The sequence below is a fragment of the Filicampus tigris genome, chromosome 8 (genome assembly GCF_054856515.1).
Source record: "Filicampus tigris isolate MCC_2025a chromosome 8, RoL_Ftig_1.0, whole genome shotgun sequence".
Lineage (NCBI taxonomy): Eukaryota > Metazoa > Chordata > Actinopteri > Syngnathiformes > Syngnathidae > Filicampus > Filicampus tigris.
In genome coordinates, this window is record NC_141224.1 from 8,550,848 (window position 1) to 8,576,966 (window position 26,119).

A 26,119-nucleotide genomic window follows, 5' to 3' on the forward strand; every position below is an offset into this window, starting at 1 on the left:
CATTCACAACAATTTTGACGTGATACTCACTCCAATACAATTTTGATGCAGTTCAGAATATTTACGGTACAATATGATACGCCACAATTTACTCTAATTACGATTCTATACTAAAATAATAACTCTACTATTATTACGTCACTTTTACAAGGAAATCCCGTTCAATCTAATCCAACTTCCAAAGGGATAATGTTCGCTTATTGAATAGCAATAAAAAAAGAAGATTGTTGATGAGGTTGTTTTTCTGCAGCTGTGAGGAGATAACATGACAGCACAGCAGTGACCTTAGCCAACATGTCCAGACACAAAATGGTACATTCCAGCTATAATGACTCTCAGCCATGTTTAATGGAACTCTTAAATCTCATCAACGGTCACCACTGGCAACATGTCCAAGCACTAAGCCAGTCAGCTATAATCAATTTAATGTGCAACAAATATACAGCACTATGATACAAATGGACAATAGCGACTGTAAAAAAAAAAAGCACTTAGAAAGGAACATCAAAGACATATGTCACTTTTATCACTGTGGCTCCAAGTTAAAACGCAAAAATCCAAATCAGATGACATCCTAGACAAAAGCCCTAAATAAAGTATGTGAAGTCGAGATACAACTCCTCGTCAATTTAGATTCTCCAACTAATATACTAACATATATTTCGCGTTCTTTAGCTCTTTACATATACTGTACATAAAAATCCAGATGAACCTATGGGTGAGGAGGAAAAATCAGAGAAGATGAGAAAACTGCCACTTATAAAAGGACAGACTGGCAACCAAACCTCCATCATTTGCAGAAGTTTTAGCACAGGTATCACGTTTAAAAGGTTTGGTTGGGTTGCCTTTGAAGAATTTAACAGCTAGGTAATGTCAGTTCTCGTTTAGGCAGCGCAAATGCGTTCAATCCATTTCAGTGTCAAAAGAGCACTTCTCTGCCATTAATCCGAGCAACAGAAAAGTCACGATCAAGCGATTAAAGCTTTCTTGGTTAGTTTTCAGAGAGGTCAACCATCAACCCTAGCCTAACAGATTGTAAGTCAAACAGCAACAGCCTCCACAAGAACCACTCAATTCTGGGCTAGACTCATTTTCACTTTATGCTAGTATGCCGGCCTTTAGGCTACATCTCGAAGGAGCAAGGTAATGCCATTTCATTTATTGCTACCTCCTGAATTAATTAGCCAGTCCCTTGATGATCAAGCTAGCTATGTCTGAATTTTGCGTCCCGACGCCGTTGGGTGTCCCTTCCAAGTACTTAATCTCACACATCTTTTTTTCGACCGACATATTACACTTTCAGACTGGATGGAAAAGAAGAAGAAAAAAAATCACCATTGATTCAGTTTATCGTGTTTTCTTAATGGCAACTGCCTTGATTAAATGATATCAAAGGTTTGTTTACGACAAGTAGTAGTGGTGCCATCATCTTTTGCCACCCGAAAGACTGTGGGACGTCTAAATGTGGCAAATTACAAAGTTCTCACAAATCCATTGCATGTGTCTGTCCACGTTGTCTAATATTTGTACACCTCATTAACCAGCTTAAAGTGTTGAAAGTTGCTTGAGAACAACTTAGCTTTCCTCACTGCGAGAGCCGTGCATCACTTTGTCACTTCTAGATTGTAATTCTGGATTTATTTTCATTTATTTATTGATTTATTTTGACAATAACAAGTGAAAATAGTTAGGTTGGATACATTTGATTTGAGTAAGCTTGTTTTGTTTGGATCGCTGTAATGCTTCGCTGCACGGATGAGCCATGAAAGTTAAATGCGTGCAGATTCATTTTTTTTTGCCTATCAAGCCGCTTTGGCAGCTCATCGTTGTAGATATTGCATCACTCGTGGCTCGACGACCGTGAGAAGGGGTATGGGGGAGATGATGTAACCACAGCGGTTAGCTTTTGTGAATTATTCAAGGATTTTTGTCTGGTCTGGGATCAGCGCGAGCACAGAGTTTGATGTGAACGTGTTGGTTATGTGTCCCACCATTTTAGTCAATGACAAGGCAGCATAATGGGGTGTTATTGTCTTGATGTTGTCCGCAACAGTATATGATAGTATTATAAGGCACAATACAAACGTGAATGATGCAATGTTTAGTAACTCGCAAGATGATTTTAATTTCCTGAAAGGTATTGATTTCGGGGATGTGAGGATTCCGGCCGACAGCGACGATTTATAAATGATGGGCATGGTGTGCTCCATGGAGGCTGAAGAGGACGCATCCTAATTGTCAGCAGGTCACTCCCGAAGAGCATCTGTGGCTATAGCAGGAGGGGAAACGCGGGGGATGGTTAGGGCTATTAGTGCCCCAGTGCATCATGGGCAATCCGCACATCTGTGAAGTCTCCGCTCGATGCTAGAAGGTCCGAAGTGATTTTCGCGCAGCATATGCTTCCATGCATGGCTGCTGTTTCTCCACTAGCCAGCCGAGCCTGCCTGCAGCGCTGCTTTCAGTGCAGCCACATAGCCGCTAAACTTGTTTATCTAGCACAGATGGTAAATGAATTAATTATTTAATGTCATTTTTTTTTTTTTAGCCTTCGCTTTGGTGATGTAACACGTTGGTAACGCAACAGACACCACAGAATGTGGGGGGTGAGGCCCACCCGGCAATTTTACGCCCAACAGAGCCGAAACCGAGGCGGGATGCCTTCTGCGCGGAAGGGGATTCCACCACACCACATAAAAGATCCAAGTTATATTCATCGTTTGCAAAAAGTTGTTTGAAGTACAACAATAATAGCGCAGGGAGGGTAAAGACCCAACTGTGAATGAAGTGGAATTCTTTGACACAATGAGCTCTATTTTTGTGCCCAACGCAAGTCGAGTACAAAATGAAGTCCAACTCGAGCGCATGGGTGGAGTTTTTTTTTCTGTTGGCATTTTTGGAGACGGGCACATTTGAAAGGGGTGTCTGTGCTGTTGTGGGAATGAACACAACTGATTTACTCTATGCCCAATGAAAGCGGCTCAACTCATTCCCTTTAAATACAGCGCACATGAGGCACGCACAGTCGTTGACATCCCGGAAGCAGAAATAGACTCGCTGGAGCGTACGCAAAGTACGTTTATAAGGAACTGCAAGCAATTGCCGATGATGTAAAGCTGACCAGGGTGATCACAGGTCACTGCCGTGAAGCGGGCGATTGGAGACTGTTTTCAACCCTGATCGATCGTGTCTATGTGTGAATGAAATACGATCACATCCAACACACGTATAATGTATCAGCGAAGCGCAGAATCTGCCTACCTGCGCCTCGATCAAATCCATCAAAATCCAAATTCACTGCGCCTGCGCCACAACTTAGACTTGGATTCAGCTGGCCTAAGGTCTAGTCTACTTTCTGTCACTGAATTGTCAGTTAGGCCGGAGATATGCAAAAGAAAAAGCCCTCGGTTCGACACAACAGCCAACATAAATCCTCAAACACTATAAACTAGCCCGGCACAAAAATCAAGATGCACCAGTTTTTACGCAGAGAGCACGTGCGCCCGCTTACGAAAATAGAACCCGATAAGTCATTTATGTGTCCTGACCAATACAAAATGGCTCCTTTCTTCTCTGCAAAATTGCCTCGGTAAACCATTGCTTTCTTGTTTTTGTGCTTTGAGGAGGTAATTAAGTTCAGCTTGAGCTAACATTGAGTGCATTGGTATTGCATTCAACAGACTGGCCTTTAGTGCGCTGCCTTTATTTACATCACAGGGGATGAGGCTTGATAAATATCTGCTGTGTCCTCACACACCACGCAGACACTCAAGACAACAACTACTGCCTCTCTTGTGCTCTCGTTTTGCCGGAGGTGTAAATATTTGAGTTCTACTTTTGGACTGTCAGGACTCAGGTGGGGCGGGACGAATGTATTCGCACGGAGCCCCGGAGGTCCAGGTGGCCCAAAACAGCCACTATCTCGCCAATGTGTCTAATAATTAAAAGTGGAGTGTGAATGCTATGAACTGGAATTGCATTGAATGAATGAAATGTATCAAACGGAGATTGAAAGATGGATTGGAGAAAGATTGGAGAAAATGCTGTGGTGCTAATATAGTATAATGAGAATTTGCTAAAAATCTGTGTGATTAATCGTTTGACATATTTTCTTATACGTATGTATTATTTCTAATATGAATTGCTCAAATGCTAACATGCTAAGAGTGTAAGAGTGCTAACATGTAGCAACACAGTAAACTGAAAATAGAAAGCAAATGTTTTGAATGAGCTGAACATTGCGATGTTGGAATGGTTTGAATTGGTTGAGAAACGTGAAAGGGTGATACAAAGCATTTAAAACATTCCTTATTGTACATTTCAGTGTGAAAATGTGGAATACTGAAAACGTGGGGAAAAAATGGAATGTCAAAACTGTTCCAAAGGTATTCAGTTATTCACTATTCCATTTCAATAATTCTTTTAAAAAATGTGGAGATGTGGGAAAAGTGGGAACTTGGGGATGCAAAAAAACTATCTGCCCAGCTGTCGTGAAGAGCTGAATATTTTGAATCATAATAAGCAATGTGGAAGTTTTATAAGGTCAAAAAAGTGTCTGAATATTAATGTCAAATGCATATGTTATTGCTCTTCAGCATAATAATTGTTGAAGGCAAACGAGGCACCGACAAACAAAACATAGAGAGAAGCTTGCGCGTGTGCTTTCTCCTGTTGACACGGCGACGACTAAATGTGACTGCAAATATTTGTCCACATAAATTATAATAGCATCTTATTTTTATGCCGGGCCACAGTCCAGATGGTAAACAGCCAAACTGCTACAGCGTGGATGGAGACGCTAGGGACGCAAAAATAATGCCAAAAAATACACAAACATAACTCGCTGACAACAAAGCCTGGGGCTAGTGCGGTTTGTTTGGTCACGTATGAACGCTGTCATTCCAACCCCGGTGCGCACAGAACAAGCAGACCGAGACCGGAGAACACTAGGGGTGCAACGGTACGCCAAAAATCACGGTTAGCCACGAACAAAGGTTTTATGCTTACATAAAAGCTTCAATATTTTCATTCAAGAAAGTGCAACATGAACATTTGTACTCTGATAGTTTTCTTTTTAGAAAATGGAGACAAGTTATGACGTCCACTAGTAAGAGGTAAGGTGGGTTGTAAAAGAATCAGGCAAAATAATTTAGCGTCACCTGTCTGTCTAGTGTTGGATTGGCGCTCATTTGGGCAAATTGTTCAGTTCAGTTGAGTTCCGCAAAAAGTATACAAGCCCAGGAATTGTGCCAAAATGCCTGCTTCTAAACAAAATGGCTGACTTCCTGTTCAACTTTGGGCGAGGTACTTTGAAATTTTTCATGCGTCCCATTATGATAGACACGTCCACCCAATTTAATGTCAATCATTGAAACTGGTGTCAGGTACAATTTTTTTTGGTCACATTTCAAGAATCCTCAAAATGACTGTCGCACTCTGACACCCAAAACTGGCAGATTCAAAACAAATTGGCCATCTTGCTGCTCAATTTCACAATCTTTGATTCTACCGAATTTACATAACTTAGCATCATTCGGTGAAACTGGTGTCAGGATTTTTTTTTTTTTTCCTAAATATACAGGAATTTGCAGAATGATAAACAAACGTCGCTGGTAAAAATGGCTGTGTTAAACAACAATGGCAGACTAACTTCCTGTTCAATTTCAGGAATGGGTCATCAAGACTTTTTCGGGGGCCCTTTTGTCACCCAATTTCATTTTGATTGGTTAAACTGGTGTTGGGGGCTGATTTTTTTAAAATAACTTGTCAGTGAGTGAGTTACCGGTGGCTGCGTTCTGCACCCCTAATATACATACATTTACACCAAAATACACGCACTTGCAAGAATTGGTGAGTTTTTGGGTATGGCGGTGCGCCTCAAAAGGCCAATCATTTGAGTCAGCTCACTTGCATTGGGAGTGTAATCACATTGGAATAACTATCAAAATTGGATTCATCATAATTGGATTTCTCCTATTTGCCGAGAGGGAAAAAAGCGGTGGCGCCCAGACCGCCGGACTCTCTGAGCCTCTCTCGTCCATCTCCAGTCCAAGACACGAAAAGAGAGCGAGAGAGCGCCGCGAGGTGATTCATTATTAATGGCAGTCGCCGTCCTCCAGACATTTTTTTTTATTTTTTATTATTGGCTCTCGACACAGCTCTGAGCCCAGATAAGTGAATGTTGAAGGGTAAGGTAGAGGACGGCCAATGAACTCACTCCGTCTGACCATGTAATGCTTGAGGCCACCTCGTTAAAATGCCCACTCGAAAGAACAGATCCACTGTGCTGAAGTACATATTTATGACGGATTCAAAATATTAGGGTCATCATTTGCGCCCCCACAAGACGATATTTTTTAAAAATGTTTCTTTACAGGCAAGTCTGAATTTAGAGTTGCGCACATATTGTGTATCGTCTATGTTGTGCCACAACATGCGGGGCAGCACTGAGGTCTACTGGAAGTGATGCAGCGTAGGTAACAGCAAGAAGAAGAGGCAGAGTAGGTCCTCAACTAAGCTCTAGTCCAAATATATATATATATATATATATATATATATATATATATATATATATATATATATATATATATATATATATATTTCTTTTGGAGGGGACTGTATGTCTAAATACGGTCAATTTCATATTTCTTCACAAATTCATATTTTGGATTTATCCCCCATTTTCACAACTTAGAGAGTTGAAAATAGCATGCGAACAAATCTATTCAACTATACAACTACACAATCTATACAACTCCCTTGAACACCTGAAATGTCTGCCAAGTGTTGTAATCTCCGCCTCTTCCCTCACTCTGCAGGAGCAGTGCAGCATTATGGAGCCTCAAGACAAAAAGTCTGGATTGTTTTGTTTATACAAGAACCAGTAAAAATAGTTTTGTTAGATACATTTGAGTAAGCCTGTTTTGTTAACAGCGTGATGCTTTGTTGCAGAATAGCGCGGTCAGCCACGTAAGTAGTTAGTGTGCACCTACATTTTTTTTCACTCCCGACTAATACACGCCTGAGCTCATCCTTTTATTTATTGCATCCCTCATGGCCCATTACTTGACAATGAGAGAATGAGAACAGGCACTATGGAATACTTCAAAAAGTGTGTTTTATTTAAAGTGTCGGAAGGATGAAACTATTTTTAAAAAGTTTTTTACACGGTACGATTCCCAACGTTGCAGATGACCTAAGGCAGGTGTGCCTGGGACAATAACGGTGAGTCACTGTAATTACTTTGTGTGCATGCATCTAATTTTAACGTGTTCCAAAAGGGAAAAGAAAAGAACAAAAAGATCCACCCCAACACACACGCACACACACACACAGTCATCTGGTCTGCGCTTGGTCCTGGCGTTAGCATCCTGCCATCTACCGTGAGCATCTGGCTAATAAACGCGGCGGCCTCCGACAGTCACTCCACGCGCTCCCTGTAATCTGAGGTTAACCAAGAAGACGTTCACAGCGACCGCAAAGCCATTCCCTCCGGGCCCTTTGGAGTGAGAGCGCTAGTGAAAGCGAGAGAGACAGAAAAGATTATTGCAAGTTGTCCGTAACCTCTTCTTGCCACACTTCTCATGTTTATGATCACATTTTTTTAAAAGGCATTTCAAAGCTGATGTTCATCTTAAAACCGCGGGACAAACTGTTGTATGAATAATTGAAGAGTCGTCGTTTTCGATTCGGCGCTCAAGCACTCAGGATGCATAAAAGGCTGCGTTTTCTTTTTTTAAGTGCGCTTGTTTCACTCTGCTTTGATTGCAGATAAGTTAAAAAGATTGATCCGTCGCGTCCTTTCTCGTCTGCGGACAAACGTGGACACGCTGCGAAAACACCAGTTAACATTACTGTAGTGCGAATACTCGCTTTCAGCATGCACAATTTGTGACAATGCTTGTCTCTCCGCAGTATGAACTTACGTTTTGAAGGCAAAGTACTATTTGTGGGACTCGTCCCAAGTAATGTGAATGCTTATCTCTCAGCAATGCCAGTCAGCATGAATTCTTGTCTCTCGGTATTCACAGAGTACGTCTGACACTCTATGGTATTAGTGCGAATGATTGTCTCTCAGAATTCTTTCAATACATTTTTCAATTGATGTGAATACTCTTTTCACAGTGTGAATGATCGCCTCCCAACATCACCAGTCAGCATGGAGGCTCATCTCTCAGCATTAACAGAACTCGTTTGACACTCAAGGCATTAATAAGCAAGAATGATTGTCTCTTAGCGTTCTCACAATACACGTTAGAAGCAAAATACAATTTGTGCAAATGGTTGCCGATCAGCATTCACAATTCATGTGAATTCTTGTCTCTCGGCATTTCCAATCGGTGTGAATGTTCAACTCTCAGCATGTCCTACACTCAACGGCATTAGCTTGACTGCTTGTCTCTCAACATTCTCACAATAGAATTTTGAGGCAAAATACAAATTGTGTGAACGGTTGTCTCTCAGCACTTTGATACACCGTGAACGCTCATCACTCAGCATTCATTGAATACATTTGACACTCAGTGAATGATTGTCTCTCAGCCTTCTCAGGCCAAGTACTATCTGTGTGGCTGGTTGTCTCTCAGCATTCAAAAGTATTGTGAATGTTCACCTCTCAGCATTCATGCAATACTTTTGATCATGAATGCATGTACAGGGTACTTTGTATGTCAACATTATCATGATGTAATTTTAGGCTAAATACCATTGTTGTGAATGGTTGTCTCTCAGAATTCCCAATTACTGGGAATGCTTGTCTCTCAGCATTATCATTTAGCTTCCATCAGTCTCCTGTAGAATATGTTTGATGCTCAATGGGATCATTGTAAATGCTTGTCCCTCAGCATTGTCACGATAATTTTTTCCCATGTATATACTGTACATATATACATATACGTATATGTATATATGTACAGTATGTACAGATATATGTATATCGAAAAAAAACGAAAAATGATATGCCTAACATCAGGCTATTAAATATGAATGTTCTCCTATGGTTCAAGGCCACTTTTATGATGCTGTGGTATGAAGACAAAACAACTTGTTAAATTTAGGAGTAACTCTGCAAAAAGAAAAAAAAAACTGGGCTTGTTTGCTCGGTACATACTTGGCAGAAGTATAGAGATTGACGCTCTTGTTTTGGGTTCAAACACAGCCCAGTTACACTTAATTGACCTTACAGTGTACAAAAGACTTGAAGGAGGAGAAGCAACGGGTATGAATGTATATCGTATAACAAGGACAAACTACAATATGATGTTGAAACACAGGACTTGTTTTCCATCCCTATCTCTGCATGCTGTTCAAACTCTCCCGTAGGCGTGTGAGGCGAAACCGCCAAGCCGCAATATTTTTCCTGCAAATTGGACATGGGTTACGGCATTTTCTTTTCATTACAGCCACTTGAAAAACACAAATGTTATTATTCAACTGACCCCCAGTGGGATTACAAAACAACATTTCTTCCTAAGTGTAGTGCATTATATTGCAAAATTCATGCAGATGCTCGCCTACTGGGTGAAAGGAAGACAAAGTGTAAAGGCCATTTCCGTTTAAAATGAGGAATGAATACATAAAGTAGTAAAAATTAAGCGTCTTTACATGCACACACATTCACAATACATATACACACGTATATATATATATATATATATATATATATATATATATATAGACAGAGAGAGAGAGAGAGAGAGAGAGAGAGAGAGAGAGAGAGAGAGAGAGAGAGATCTTAGATCTCAATCTTCAAGTCATATTGATATGTCCTTGGCACTGAATGAGTTAAATACCATTGATGAATGTGCTCTTCTGGAAAATAAATAAATAAATAAATAATAGGCAAGAATGCCCTGTAATTGGTTGGTGACCAGTTCAGGGTGTATTCCGCCTCCCGCCCAAAGTCACTGGGATAAACTCGAGCTCACCACAGACCCTGAGGATAAGTGGTACAGAGAACGGATGGGTGATATGCAGTAAAGAAAAAAAATTATACAAATTTAAAATCATAAATAATAACTTAAATTAAAATAAAAGTATTACTTTTATTACATTGTATCTCACTTAAAAAAAAACTGTGCTTTTCATGCCCAAAACAGTAAGGATAATGTAACATAATTTCAATGTTAGATTTTATTTTTAGTTACTTTTGAAAAACATTCGTCTCCGGTAAAAAGGGGGGGAAAGTAAAATGTTATTGCATTTAATTTTAGTGTAATGCGGTTGTATTTACTGTTTACAAACAATAAAAACAATGATGTCCTTAAATACAAAAATAAAATGATATCAATAATAATAATAAAAGTGCCACAACGATATGTTTATGGTTTTACAAATGTAATTTTGTGGCAAAAATGCAAAAAAAAAGTCAATTAATAAGAAACATTGCTTTTTTTTCTTTTTTTCCAAGTAGCACTTAAAAGTTAGTTCCGTCCAAAAAACAGTACCCTGATTTCGTGTCGATTCAATGGGACTTTCTCCACCACATCCAACATCATCAATCCTTCCTTCCTCTCTTCCTCTCCAACAACAGATGCCTTTAATCCGCGGGATTACGTCCATGAACAAGGTCACCCTCGCCTGCCACGAATCGGACCCGCGCTTCCCCTTGCTGTCACTGTTTATAGTCCATGCAGAGCTCCTACGTCTCTTTCTTTCCTCAGTTTTTTTGTTTTTTGGGGGGGGGGGTTTGGGGGATTACAATCAATGGAAACTCAAGAGGACCACCTGCCAGATTGAGCACGACACACTCTGCATTCACTTTCATCCGAAACGTGTGTGTGTGTGCAGTGTGTGTGTGACATATCCCCAAAAGACAGCAAAATGGGACTCACCGAAAAAGATGCTTCCCTCCATAGCTCCTTCACGCTTAACTCCGTGTCAGCGTGTGTGTGTGTGCAGCATGGTCATACACTCCTCGGGCGCGCGCGTGTGTGCGTGTACGCGTGTGTTCACTCCGGCGTCAATGCTCGGTCTGCAAACTGCACGAGGATCTGTTTCTTCCTCCCTCTCTCTCTCTATCTCTCTCTCTCTCTCTCTCTCTCTCTCTCTCTCTCTCACTCTCTCTCTCTATCTCGCCCTGCATTCCCCCGGCCTCGCTCGTCTCCTCCTCCTCTTCCTCCTCCTCTTCCCTCTCTCTCTCCAAAGTGTCTATCTACATTTTCCAGCCTCTCCTCTCCCAGGAGGTCTCTCATCTTTGTTTTATGTGTCAACCAAGCCTCTCGCGCTCACTCACCTTTTATTTCATCTCACTGCTCCTTGGCTTCCGTTTTTTTTTTTTTTTTGTTTTTTTTTTTTGTTCATCAGACGTATCTTTACTTCCCCGACTCCTCTCTCGGTTTTTTCTGTGTGGTCTTATTCTGCACACTCGGTGCCAAATTGTGATCTCATAACAGTAATAAACTTGATATGCAAAGTGGTAGATGAGTACAAAGGATCCCCATGGATTTTCTCCTGCATTCCAATGCACAATACATAAATGCGCAAAAACGCAATTAAGAGATTCCTAAATTGTCCAGTACGGGTTTAAATGTATACAGTGAACCCCCAAGGATTGGCGGGGTGACGTTCCAAGACCATCCCTGACAGGATAAATATCCATCATAATGCAAACGGCCACGGGGGAAGTATAAAAAATAGTTGAATAAGGCACTTTTTAAAAATATAAATTTACCCCTCCCATTCTGTTTGAACACATATAAACTTATGAAAATAGTCACTAAGCGCACTTAAAGGGGCCCTTAGCGCCCATACTACACTGAAGGCGCTACAACAAATTTGGACTAACCTGTATCCTAGGAATGCACAAGTACTGACGGTATTGGGTACTCATGGAGTGTGCCGATACGAACCACCATTACTTAAGGCAAGATAAATATCCGACATCAAGTAAGTCCTCCTCGGCAGGAGTTGGTGCTATACTGCGGCATCGGCGAATCATCGTCTGCATCAGAAAGAAAGGTCTTTGTTCACAATTTTTTTCGTCGTTGTGTTAAATGCAATTTTTAATATCAAAAGTACTAGAGGTATCAGTATCGGTGGGTACTCAAACAGTGAATACTCGTACTAGTATCGATCTGGAAAAAAGTAGTATCGAACATCCCTACTGTATGCTATAAAAACGCATGAAAAACTATTGCTTGAAAATCCATGATATAGTGGGGTTCAAACGACTTAGCAGGTGATCACAGTAATGTCTGAGACACCACAAAATTTCTGCCTTTAGGGGGCGCCTATGCATCTCTAGGTCATCTTGATCTTTGACGGAGGCTTGGAAATCAATAAATTGACCAAAATATTTACAGGTACACTTCAACCAAAATGGCTGACTACTTGTACCTCTTTAGGACTTTTTTTGTGAGTCTTTTTAAAACGTTTCTTTTCAAATAACGGTGAGTGTGTCTTCAAAGGACTCCTGTAAATGACCAAACGACAATAAAACGGCCACTTTGAAAAGAAATGGCAGACTGTGTCTTTACAAGCATGACTTAACTTTTTGTCTACCACATTTTGTGTTGCCAAGTGACTCGTTTCATTGATTGATTTCTTCAAATTTGGTAGAAATCTCTCTAAGACAAGTTGTCGTTGAAAATACAGCAAAACGGCAGAATTTCTTTTTGGTCATGGCTTCTTGAGACTTTTTGTGGGTGTACCCATGGTAGACCTGCCAACACAGTTTTATGTTGCCAAGTGAAACCAGCATGGGAGAGGATTTTTTTTATTTTATTTTTTTAATTGCAGGGGGTGCTGCCCAGTCGCCAAATTGGTCTTTGAAGGACCCCCCAGCAAAACCCCTTAAATGGCAACTTCAAAGCAAAATGGCAGACTTCATGTGCCTTTTCAGGCATTGAGACTTTTTTATGGGTCTGCTCATGCCTACCAAATTCCATGAGCTGAGGGAAACTGGCTTTCGGGGCAGATTATTGTTTTTTGGTTTTTTTATTTTTTATTCCAGGGAGTGCAACAACAAGTTAGCCTTTGAAGGATCCAGGAAACAACAAATACAATGGCCGCTTCAAACAAAATGGTAGACTTACTGTGTCTTTTCAAGCTTTGCTTCTTAGACTTTTTGGAGGATCTACACATGGTAAACATGCCAACCAAATTTTACATTGCCCCAAAATAACTTCAGGCGATGAATTTCATTTTTCGCTAAACTTCCTTAAATTCCCTCAGCAAAGGATTAAGTGAATTTTAGCAACACTATTAGTAGCTTGGTTATGATTGAGCTAAATGCAAATGATCGGTCTGCTTGGCAAGGTCATTAGCGCACACATATGGACCCCTTCCCTCGCCAATATATCGGGCAGTATTTGATTGACGCCTTTGTGCGGCAGGTGGCAGCTAATCTTCTACAAAATGGAGCTAATGATGATGCGGGTCGTTCACCAGCCACTCAGCTTGGCTGTTTGGATTTCACAAGCCCGTGACGTCGGCCGTCATCCATCATGTTCGCCAGAGTTAGACGGCTGCTTCCAGAAGGGTGGGAAAAAAAAAACACAAAAAAAACCGTTACACTAGCTGCTTAGCGTTAAGAGCACAGCTGCTTATTTCCCTCAGGAGTCGCTGCGGACCAAAACTAAGCTAAAAAAAAAAATGGGAATGGTTCCTATGGGACACACCAGGTGGCCTCGCAATAAATTCGCAATGTTGACGTACGTCATACTGTAACTGTGTGCCACATAGTGGCCAACGAGATGAATAGATGAAAAGTGCTGGACGGCAATTATTTTTAATTCATTTAATCGTCCAGGCCTTGTTCGATTTTACTACCCAGCTTGTACTTGTCACATAGTCTGTCATATTCTAGATTTTTTGCTTCTTTACATAAAGTTTTTCACCAACATTCATTTCTTTCATTACTGTAAAGTGTCTATTCATTTGTAAATTTCTTTCCTTTCAAATTGCAGTTTGTTTGCACGAAGCGCCAGTTGTAAAACAACCACAACATTTTTTCACGTTTTTTCTGATATCGTTCATAATATGATCTTTCCCCAGACTCCCAGAGGGAGAGTCCACTTGTTGGATTAAAATGGAATTCTTTATATCAATAAAAATTCCGTTATTCATTTGCTTCATGGGACGACAGTAAGCTATTAAATACTTATTTCGGAACCTAACCACAGTGCTGCTTTGAGATTCATGCTGCCTTTCAGACATTTTTTTTTTTTTTTTTTTCACATCAACACAGCTAAAATGGATTTTTAAAATGGATTTTTAAAAAAGAAAGTGAGGTGGACACAAATGGACAGCAGCGAGCCCATGTTTTTGAAAATCGTCTTCATAATGTAGCAAAGTCACAACCAGTATTTTTCATCTTTTTTTTTGCTATCTCATGAAAGTCAACACTTTTTATTTTTTATTTTTTGCTTTGCAATGTAATTCAAGCATTTATGCGTGCGACTTTTCATATTCAAACCATCTTATCACAAACACACTGTATGACTGATGTTGATGCAAAGACCTTATCTGCACCCGCTGCTACATTGTCCTCACAATGAGAAAACATGGAGGGAAAGAGATAAATTCATGCTAAAATTTACATTTTTGCTTGTTTAAAAATATATTATCATGCATGTGCTGTATTTGCGCTCGTCTGTGTATCAATTATTCTTACTGGTCACCTGTTGAGTTTAATAATGTAAGATAATGGATATTCTAATATATATATATATATATATATATATATATATATATATATTTATTTTTTTTGTCTACATTTATATAGGCAATTATATACTGTATAATACGTCACTTTTAAACATTTTTATTTAAAAAAAAAATTCTTTGACCTTATTGCAGCAAAAAAATTACATTTGAATATAATTTTTAAAAAAAAAATGTTTTTAACCCCCAGTTGAATTATTTTATCTTAAATATTTATAATTTTACAAATACATTTTTTAAATATTTTTATATCATGTATAATATTTTATTTTAAAATATTTTTACTACTGTATCATTTTCTTTGGAAATTATTTTGGTGAGAAAAATATTTCACAAGGATATTTTTATTTTTCATTTTTATTTTTTTATATATTTTTGTATATTACTGAATACTTTTGCATGTTACTAACAGAAAACTGTTAGAAAAAAATCCCTCAACTGAAATACTTTACATTGCTAATATAATTTACATTTTAAATATTTTTCGGCACTGTAGACAGATTTAATATGGAACCACTCAAAATTTCTTGGAAATAGTGTCGGCAGTTCAAACATTAAATGAGTTGTTTCCACAAGTGTGTAATCAGTGATTTGTTGATTTAAGACATTTTAATCCTTTCAATCGGACGCTGTTGCTCTTTGATCACGTTCCATTCATCAACGGTGCGATAATTCACCCACATAATAATCAATTAACAAAATAATCAATAGCGACGTGCATGTTTGTTGCTAACACCACACCATGTCAAATGATTGCAAACGCTCTGTTTTGCTGTGTTGTTTGGTATTCGCTCAGGCATGCGCTCATACACACACACACGCACACATACCTACACACACACATCCACAAAGAGTGGTCTGATTGGTCGACTGAACTGCTACCTCTGAAGGTCAGACAGAATTGACCGATTCAAGCCCAAGACGATGCTATCGACTACAAATGAGATGCTTTTCTTAATCAAAGCAATACACGCACGCAGAAGACACATAGACACACGCACACACACAGATGTCCAGCAGACACCCTGTGACGTGTCTGCTCCAATCAAAAACAATAAATGAAACGGCCTCTGCCAGCTCAGCGTTTCTCAGCTAGCGTCGCCATCACCCTTCCCCGGACAGCCATTTTGCACCACACACATTTTCAGTTCATCCTCAATTGCCATTCTGCCTGCGCAACCTCCAAGCACCCCCGCTGCCTCCATCCAAGAGAGCCGTATTCCTGTAAAAACATTTATTCCAAAAGTGTTTTTTTAACTTTGATTTACAGGCGTTATTTGTCAGTGTAGAGTGTCGAAGAGCGCGAGAAACGTCATTAATCTCGCTGTCACTTTTAAAACGCTTTTCACTAGGTTGAAGCAAATAACTACTTTTTTCCCACTCTAGGAAAATTGCATTTAAAGTACTTTTTTAATTATTTAGTTTTTATTTTTACTTTTTTTGTTATTGTTTTACAATTGTTTTAAGTTTTAAAATGTTTTAATTTTTGTATATATTTCTTTTGTTTCAAAGTGTTCTTTTTTTCCCCCAAGATCCCAAGCCATCAAAATCAAATTTTCCCCACTGTTTTTTGCATACCAGAGGTCAAAATGAGTGTTGACATGGTTTAAATTTCTTAAAACTACGTAGTTTGTTATTTGTATGCAACAGTCTTAGAAAGGCAAAAGCCTCCAAAATGATTACATTTAATTTTGCCTTCATTGTGACGTAGATTCGTCATTCAATATTCAAGTACCTACCCAATTTGTGGTTGCTACAGGCTCACTCAACTCAGGAAAATGGCTGAATTCATGGAATTCTTAAGAGATTCAGAATCTTTTTTTTTTTTTTTAATTTGGAAAAAGCAAAAGATTCTCACAAAATATGGAGAATATAATTGAACACCAACATTATGCACTTTGTGAATCTTCAGTGACTATTTTTTTTGTAAATGATTTATGAAAAAGTCGATATGTATAGCCATTTTTTCCATATGTGTGATTAACCTTGATTCAAAGGTGTTATTTGTCACCACGGTTAAGCAATGTGGAAAAAAAGCCCTAGAGTGCTGTGACGTAGAGCCCGGGATACTTCATTAATCCCGATGTCACTTTCACGACGCTTTTCATTAGTTTGAAGACGACAGGATCCGTGCAGCGCTCGTAAAGGAGACGCCAGAGAGGGGAAATCGGCCTCCTGAGGGAGCTTGTTGACCCACAAGCTGGAATAAAGTGCTATCATGTTAACAGAATCATTCTGGAAGGGAAAGATTGCCGCAATCGTGTGCTTGCTTTTCTGGTTTGTGCATCTCTAGTGGAACCCGTGCAAAGTCTAACACAATTTATGGTAGAAGGCTGGCAAAAATCCCATTTGTTTGGACATCAAAACAATTGTGATGACGTTAATATTTGTCAAGTTTGAGACTCTTTTCTGATTAAGCGCTACTTTAGAGGGGCGGGGGGGAGACACAAACCTACATGCTTTCCATTGGACAGTGGCAAAAAAAACTTGACAAAATACAAAAATTCCGAACCAAGGAAAACTTCCTTTTTGAGAAAAAAAATGTCCTGTGTTGTTATGGAAATACTTGTAATAAAATACTACGTTAGCATATTCATCACCATGTGCAACATTTGTGCCTTATTGGTCTCGATTTGCAAACAACTAGCTTTAATGCTCCTGAAAATCGGTTTTTATACTAAATCAGTTTTAATACATTTCTGCACAAGCCTAACATTGAAGAACATGCAAGCGCTGTGCTCAGTGGAAAATCGTTTCAAACAGAAAGCTTTCTCCTGTTGCATATGAGAACATTTCTTGGCATACATTTGTGCCGGTTCTTGTTCTCATGCAGGTGCTCCGGATTGAGCGTTTGTGTTAACTTGTCCACACTGATGAGTTGGCTGGCGTACAAAATGATGTAAGGCTTGTGCGAGAGCTGCAACTGCTTCAGCTCTCAAGAACGTCCCGACACGTCGCTTCACGTTTGCTTGAGATTTATCAAGCAGCCAGTCACGGGGAGAACATGCCCGCGTAGATCGCACAGAAGAAAAATACAGTGCTACCTACCAAGTTACAACAAAATTCGTTGTAGAAGTGAGATTGATACAAGTCTTGTGACAATGACATGCGTCTCGCATGATTGTGTGTAAGTCTCGTGAGAATTACGCAATTCTCACGTGATTAGCTGGAATGATCCGAAGATTTGAAGAAGGGATTCAGCAGAATTCTTCAAGAATTTAGCAGAAATTTTGCGAGATTCTTTTGAGGTTTCAGGTGATTTAGCGAGAGTGTCACAATTTTGTGGAACTGTCAGGCCATTTAGTGGAAATCATCATTTTTCAGAAGTCTTACATGATTTTGTGGAAGTCTTTTTGCGTGATTTGAGGAAGTCTTGCGTGATTTAGCTGAAATCTCATGAGAATTGCTCAAGTCACATGATTTTGAAAAAGTCTCGCAAAACATATTATATATGGATTTTTGAGGACAATATCTTGCAACGATTAAGAGGAAGTCTCACATGAATTGCGCAAGTCTTGTGTGATTCAGCAGAAGTCTCAAGCGATGTAGTGCAAGTCTAACGAGATTTGTGAAAGTGTGCCGTGATTTGACCAGAGCTTTGCCTGATTGAGGAAGCCGTGCATGATTTAGCAGAAGTCACACCAGATTTGAAGAAGTCTCCTGGGAATCTGTGGAGGCCCTGCGCAATGTTACATATGATGACCCTTCCAATTAATATTCTTGTTTGAAGTCTTGCAAGACTGTGATATTTGATTGACATTTGAAGAAGTCATGCATGATTAAGAAGAAGAATAATCAAGGAAGTGTTTCATTATAGAAGTGTCTTAACGGTTTCCGCGTGTTGTCACATATAATGACAGTTGACACGGCAAAGTTTGCACGTTGCGGCTTTTATGCAATTTTATTATTCATCATGAAAATGTGTACGACATTTGCGCTTCTGATACCTCAAGTTAGTACTGTGTTAGCATGAAATGTTCTTTTGGTGACCTGTGACTGAAGGGACCTTTCACTGGAGAATCTCCGGTTCACATGAGAGTTGTTTGCAACATGCACCCTTGTATCCCTCCACCCCACCCCCGCTCCCCTCCCACTCCCCACTTAGCATGTTGCAACTCAAGTCTGACTTACCCACCGCTTCCCCTCCATGTGTTTCTTATCAGCGGGCGACCAGATAAGTGCTCGTACCTGGGGGCCTCCAGGCCGGGAGTGGATCGGCAAAGACTGGAACAAGTGGCAGCATCTCCAAACTATTCTGGCTGTTTCCATTTACAGCTGTGACTCATCTGGGATGGAGCAGCTGAGGACGTTATTAATGCAGGAAGATAGTGGCTCCGCAGAGGCAGGAAACCACGTGTCCAGTTGCTGTGAGATTGAAAGAAAAAAAAAAAAAAAAGTAGCACAGCTTGTTAAACTCGACAAACTTTTGACCCTTCGCCTAGCTTGTTTTATGTTTTTTTTTTTTTTTTTTTTCAAGCAGAGAAGATCAAAATGTCCTCACATTTTTCCCCCCTTCTCAACATGGACCAACCTCAGGATTTGTAATAATTGGAAGCAGACATCAGAGTAGGTCACAGCGCCCCGGATGGTGGACGTGATTGCGAGCAGGCGGTCCTTCAAACGTTCGGAAGTTGGAGAACACAACGGCGCAATGTAAATGAGGTTGTCGTATATTTAAAAAAAAAAAAAAAAAAAACATGTTTCACATTACCTTGCACCAACTTTTACCGCAGATCGTAAAGCTTTTCACAGACAGTAAACGGCTCGCACCATGGTTATGTTGAAATGGTGTGACTAGAAGCAGATTAAAAGCAAATGGATTTACGCCCTAAGTGACACAAATCTGCCCAGAAACCATCAGATCAGGATCAGACCTCATCCAAATGGAGATTAAAATCCAAACATGGATTAAGATATACCATTGTAAAGATAAATAAATATCAAAGGAGCTATAAAGTTCTATCAGACTTCTGGCAGTAGATCTGATTCAGTGGAATTCTTGTGAAGGTCTCGCATGATTTTGTGCAAGTCTCTGTTGATTTAGCATAGGAGAACGTCTAATAAATAAATAATTTTTAGAAGTCTTACCCGAGTTGAACACATTTCATGTGATGTAGTGAAAGTTAGAATGACATCATGAAAGGGGTGCGGCAGCCACATTGGGAGAGGTAGGATTTTAGTGAATCAGGTGTCTTACATCCGGATAAGAAAAGAAGACAGCAAAATAACTAAAATATCGTAAGAAATTAGATCGCCAGTGTGCCGTATATATATATATACATATATATATATAACTGAAAGCTTAAAATAGCATGATGTGGCCCCTTAAAAAAAAAAATCGGGTCACTCGTTGAAGTACCGTTGTACAAACAGTAACAAAAAATAAAACAATAAAATGCAGAGCCTGTTGTTATAGTAATTATGTATATGTGATAACATAATGAAGTGATTATACAGTTGCATGATGGGAAACATGAAGGAAAACTAGAACTACGATGTGGCCCCCAACAAAAATCACTCTGACACCCCTGCCTTCAATCACTTCTCTGTGTACAAATATTGTCAAAAGTGTTTTTCATGTAATCGCAGCTGCGTCTGAAGTCAATCAAAGCTGCCGTCGTGATCTGACTAAATGCTTGTAATAATCTCCCAACTTTGATTCCACCTTTTGTCTTGGCCGCCTGACTTCATCGGCTTTCAGCGTCTTTGTGCAATAACACTCTTTTAAGTCGGCCGCCAAGCTTTTGACTCTAATTTGTGCTCGTTAGACTGCAGCGATTGCGCCTTCCCTGGAGATCAATACCTGCGCTCGTCCACTCGGCCGCGTTCTGCTTGACAAGCTGCGGGGACTGATAACGAGGAAGAAGAAGAAGAAGAAGAAGAAGAAGAAGAAGCGGGAGATTGCAAGGAGACGACTTGTGCAGTGAATGACAACAAGCTCATTCTGGAATGGCTTTTATAACGAAGGCCGCAACTTCCCCCGCCCCTCAACGCGGCCCTTTTTGTGGACTTTTAATTAGCGTGCGCATGAAACCACTTGAGCTTTTCAGTGTTTGGGTCATAAAAAGCCTCAAACTGATGAAGACTCATGTGACTCTCCTTGTGAAAATTCAAAGTAATATCATTCTTTTGAAAGATTAGCAGTGTGGGGAGGTGCATGATATTATTATCATTATTATTACTAGCCACCCAGGCGAGACCATCTCGTTGGAATTCACTTTGAAAACATTGCGCATAATTGGAATCTCCTCGGCGCTGATTAGAAAAGTCTAACAAAAGGTGACGTGGAGAGTGTTGTCGTATTTTTAAATGAATGTGATCTGCCATCCCTGTGTCACTCTGAAAGACATTTACAAGAACAGCAAAGGCAAGTGAGGTCAACAGTTACTTGCATTGTCATGTGAACTTTTTTTGGGAGCAACAAAAAAAAAAGTAATGGGAAAATATTACAATGTAAAACTTGAAGAACTTGTCAAGTTTCATTAGTGCGAGCTTTGCAAACTCCCAACATAAAAATATGACTATTTTTACGACAAAAAAGTGCAACAGCACTTATGACACTTTTGTCTCACAACATTATGTGACTTATTTCTTTTACTTAAAAACACTACTCTCGGAACATTAAATACAACTATATTTACAGGACATTTAAATGAAATAAACTCATGACTTTTCTTGTAACTATGACGTGTTTTCTCACCGAAATATACGACTTTATTCACTGAACATTACAACTTCTTTCATGAAATAATATTATGACTCGACATGGATTCTGATTCGGATTCTGAGGTTAATATAACTTTGAGCAAAAATATTGAAGTTTCATGGCCACACCTGCAAAAAAAAATAATATCACATTATGACATACATTCAAATGTGATACGTTGCGTTAAACTGTGATCTATTTGTCAATGACAAAAAATGAACTCCGCCAGTTACCTGAACCATAAGTCAAACTTAGCACATTTTAACGCGACAACCTATCAGCATTTAACCGTTAAATGGTACTTATCGCATAAAATGTTCACGTGATAGGTACCGTGACTTATCAAGAACGTGGTATACCTTCAAAACGGTAACCCTGCCATGGCTTATTTATGACCCTTGTGGATATTTCCAAACAAATTGTGAAGAGTCACAATAGCACTTTGTTTTAATACACAGACTGCAGACAACCTTGGAGCTTTTCCTTCCAGTAATTTTTGTATTTACATATTTCACAAAATGTTATGACTTTATTCTTGGAACATTATCTCGTAACACTGTGACTTAATTAACACGTTTATTTTTATAGCTAGCGAGCTGATTTTTTTTTTTTTTTTTGCATGAAGAGGCAGTCAAGAATGGAGCTGAGTGTTGCTACTACTGCGCAAAGCGTCTGCAGACATCCTTGGAGTTTTTCTTTCAAGAAACTCTTTTTCTCAACAAATATCCTGGCTATTCACAAAACATTTCAACTAAATTGACAGAGATATTTATGCAGGGATAAAGCTGCTGTATTTTTATTGAAGTACGAGTCAGTCGAAAATGGAGCCGGGTGTTACTTTACTGCAGACAACCTTGGAGCTTTTCCTCCAATATCGATTATCGCATAATGGTTGCACGGTGATATCATCGATATCATTGGCAACAAAATTGCGATTCCCACCCCTGCTTTGGGAGCCTGGAGATCAGTCCCTACGCTCCCCTCATGACGATCCAACTTCCATCGAGTCCGCGTGCAAAAGCTCCCCCGTTTGACAGTCTAATTGGTCACTGCTGTGTTCCCCGGTGACCTCCTTCCTTAATGCTCAGCAAAAAGCAACACGGGTGTTAAATCAAGCCAGCAGCAGATGGCATCTGACTAAACAACTCCCCTTTTTACGAGGAACGCAGAGAGTAAACTGTGGTTTTGTGTAACTCGTAACCCGCGGCGAAGCCAACTCAAGGCCACTGGAGAGCGGATTAAGACGAAGGACAGGCTCTACGTGATCCACTGTGACTCAGCCAATCATCTGACTCTTGTTACGCTGAAAGCCAAGGCAGGCATTAGCGCTGGAATGTCACCAGCTACACGCTGAAAACGGCTTCCACTGGAGTTGGGGACAAAGTGTGCGGGGACAAATTAAGTCCTCCGGGCCTCGCTGTCTCTTTGCGGAAAAGAGCTGGGCAGTCTCATGGAGGCGTGATTGTATGGAGGGCAGTGGTGTGAAATAACCAAGTACAAAAACTTGGACACTCTACTTAAAGTTGATTTTTCAGGAATCTGTACTTTACTTGAGTAGTAATTTTTCTGACAACTTTATACTTTAGTGTTCCCCAATGTTTTGCAGATCATTGTTCACGACCCCGCTATATCATCATAGTTTTTCAAATGTGTTTTTATAGTACACAGGAAAGTCATATTGAAAGTTGTAGTTCCACGTTGTGCCACAACATGCCAGGCAGCGCTGAGGTCTTCTGGAAGAGATGCAGCGTAATTATCAGCAACAAGAAGCGAACGCTTCAATGTAATACAGAAACAAATGAAGCAGTTTTAATATCTGTTGTTCCCAAAGAGCACACAAAATATGACTTTCTGATATACAGTACGCCAGTGAGTAATGTTGTATGCTCTGTTTGTATGTGTTGCTGCTCTGTTTGTGTTAAAGTAGCAGCTGTTTTATAATTACTATAACATTTATGCAAACTTCCGTTGTGTTAGCATTAAGCTAGCGAACGTTTGTTAGATGAAATTACATGGTTTGAACAACAATATGTTATATGTGCCTCCATTAGTCTAAACACAGCATTCTGATTAATATTGCGTTTGTGGAACATGAGTTAAGCAGCAAAATCCGCAGTTTTTTATCCATATCAGGAGGCAGCCATTTTGTCACTTTCTGCCGACTGAAAATGACATCACAGCTGCGCAGGGCTCAGGTAACGAACAATCACGGCTCACCTGTTTTCTGAAACTGAGCCATGATTGGTTGTTTCCTGAGCCCTGAGCAACTGTGATGTCATTTGAGAGAATCTTTTTGATGTTGTGGGCTCCAAAAACCAGTGGAAACCACCAGCAACTAAGCGTTCAAAAATGATGTTTAAATTGAAAAAAAAAAAAAAAAGTATTTTTCTGTTGTCCTCATTGGCTAATGGAAATTTTTTTGCTAGTCACTGCACAACATTAACAGAGCTATAACTGCGTTGTTTCCATTGTGTCTCCGGTGTTTTATCTTTCTCAGCGTGAGCTCTATGAAAGCTCAAAATGTATTTTTACTTTTGTACATTTCAGAGTCAGAACCTATTTACTTTTACTTAAGTAAAAGAATCAGTAGGTTGGGTCTACTTTTACCAGAGTCTGTTATTACAAAAGTAGCTGTACTTCTACTTGAGCATGAGTACTGTTGCCAGCCCGTACGGGGAGCGAGCCCGCGTGGCTGATCATCTGACTTGCATTTTGGGGTTTAAATGCAATCCCGATGTCTGGCATTCCCACTGAATGAGAAGTGACATCATCATCACAGGACGAGTCCAAGAAGGCCGTGCCGACAACAGACACCGTCCAAAACTGTCAAATCATCAAAGACACGAAAAGGTCCACGACACAGCTCTTAATCCATTAATCAATCAATCAGGATCAGGGCTTGGATGTCACGACAGCCTTTTGGATGAGCCTGAAGTTGAGTGTTTCCAACTTTGTGGCAACGGTTTGGGGAAGTTCCTTTTCTGTTCCAAAGCAAAGTCCAATAAAGGCATGCTTGGACTGTTTCGGCGTGGAAGAACACCGTCCGGATGAAATAAAATGGAGATTGGACCTCACAAATTGACATAAATTCCCAGGCACAGGAAATTTCAAACTTAAGATAGCCTACAGCAATACAGAGTGGACGGTTATACATACATTATATTTCGAAATGGTTGTTTTAATAGAGGTATTTTGCCTGAGGTTATTGGAGATTTTTATGCTATTACGGCTAATTTTTTTTTTTTTTTTTTTTTTTTTTTTGTAAATGTGGGTGTTGATGAGGACTGGTCATTGGATACTCAGTTCTGTGGACGGATAAAATAATTCTTTTTTTTAAAATTCAGATTGTGATCTGGGTTAGGGAATTTACAGTTTTTTCAGTTTCAGCCCAAAGCCTTTCAGCCTACTATAGAGTTATAAATGCACTGTATGTACATGTGTATATATACAGTATGTATATGTAGGTAGGTGTGTAGTATGTACTATATATGTACTATATATACAGTGCCCTTCATTATGGTAGGTCAAAAAGGTTGTCTTTATTATATTTTAAGAACACTAAACTTTATTCTGAAACATCACTGTCAAAAATGCACTTCCAATTAAGTACAAAAGCAGGATTCCCGGTATCTGGCCAATGTCACGATTAAAGTAACATGTAATCTAACTTTAAAATCAAGTATTCGGTAAAGTAACTGTGGCAACACAGTTTTTTGTATAGCCCATCTGTGCCTTTATGCTGAACTTTCACTGGCATATTGATCCGATTTTTGATTACGATCTATTTCGGAAAAATTCAGATTCCATTTGGAGGTTATGTGATTCCATCTGATTTCCACATAATTCTGCCGTGCCATTTAAGGGCAAAAAAATCTGAATTGTATGAGTTGAGTCATGTAAATCCAGCCTTTGATGGTAACACAAGAGCGGCCCCCTGCAGTCACTTAATCTCTTTAGTCAGTGCTATCCCACTAAAAGCTGAGTGTGGTAGTCCGCAAGCTCCATTGTATGAGAACATCCCTTTCGGAATCCTTGAGTGAACCATTTCAAACGTGTCATCCTGATGACCTGCTGAATTAAATCCTCCGCAGCTCACTAATCCAGCAGCGATGAAACCACAGCAAATGTTTTGTGGGATTCGTTTACAAAAGAGCCACTTTGTGAGGGAGCCCAGAAACCTTTGCAGCCAGCCCCAGGCCTCATGCCACCCCGGTGGTGAGGAAGACATTCCTGCTTTAAACTACTGGACTTGAAATCACACAATAAATATGGAACAACATCTCATTTTCATTTCGATCCCACCTGGCATCTGCAAAGCATGCGTGCAAGCACTTTGAAATAAAATGAAATTCAAAAACAGATTTTGCTCGGCCATGTTTGGACTTCAATAAGATTCTATCCATACTAATTGATGATTGATCAAGTAAATATTAATTTAATATTTAATTTAAAACAATTGTATTTATATATTGGTGTCATCCACTGGATCCGATTCAATGTGATTCGACTGGGGGTGAGCAAAGGTAAACAGAAAAATTGTTCAAATGTATCAAAAATGTGTTTGTTCTAATAATAAAACATCATTTCTAGTTCAATATTTCTTTATTTCATTTACAGAAAACAATTAACTAGTTATTTCATTAGATAAATAAATATAAACTACATAAAAAAACATGGTTAATTGAATGAGTAAATTAATTAAGCAATTATGTAATTCGATATATGACAATAATAATAATTAAATATGAATAA

The 26,119-nt window shown here is 39.5% G+C and overlaps 1 protein-coding gene across 14 annotated transcripts in view; it reads right to left on the reverse strand.

Moving 5' to 3' along the window:
- znf385d (zinc finger protein 385D) overlaps nucleotides 1-26,119 on the reverse strand; it is a 107,491-nt gene that overhangs the window by 43,797 nt on the left and 37,575 nt on the right. For 8 of the 14 annotated variants that reach the window (XM_086039208.1, XM_086039216.1, XM_086039207.1 and 5 more), the window contains one exon: nucleotides 18,850-19,026. In XM_086039208.1, coding sequence (XP_085895334.1) covers nucleotides 18,850-18,904 — 55 coding nt within the window. In that variant the 5' untranslated portion in view covers nucleotides 18,905-19,026. Of the gene's footprint in view, nucleotides 1-10,829; nucleotides 11,080-18,849; nucleotides 19,027-19,192; nucleotides 19,276-19,372; nucleotides 19,456-26,119 lie in introns of those variants that run through there. The other 6 variants (XM_086039215.1, XM_086039212.1, XM_086039213.1 and 3 more) reach the window with 3 other exon arrangements.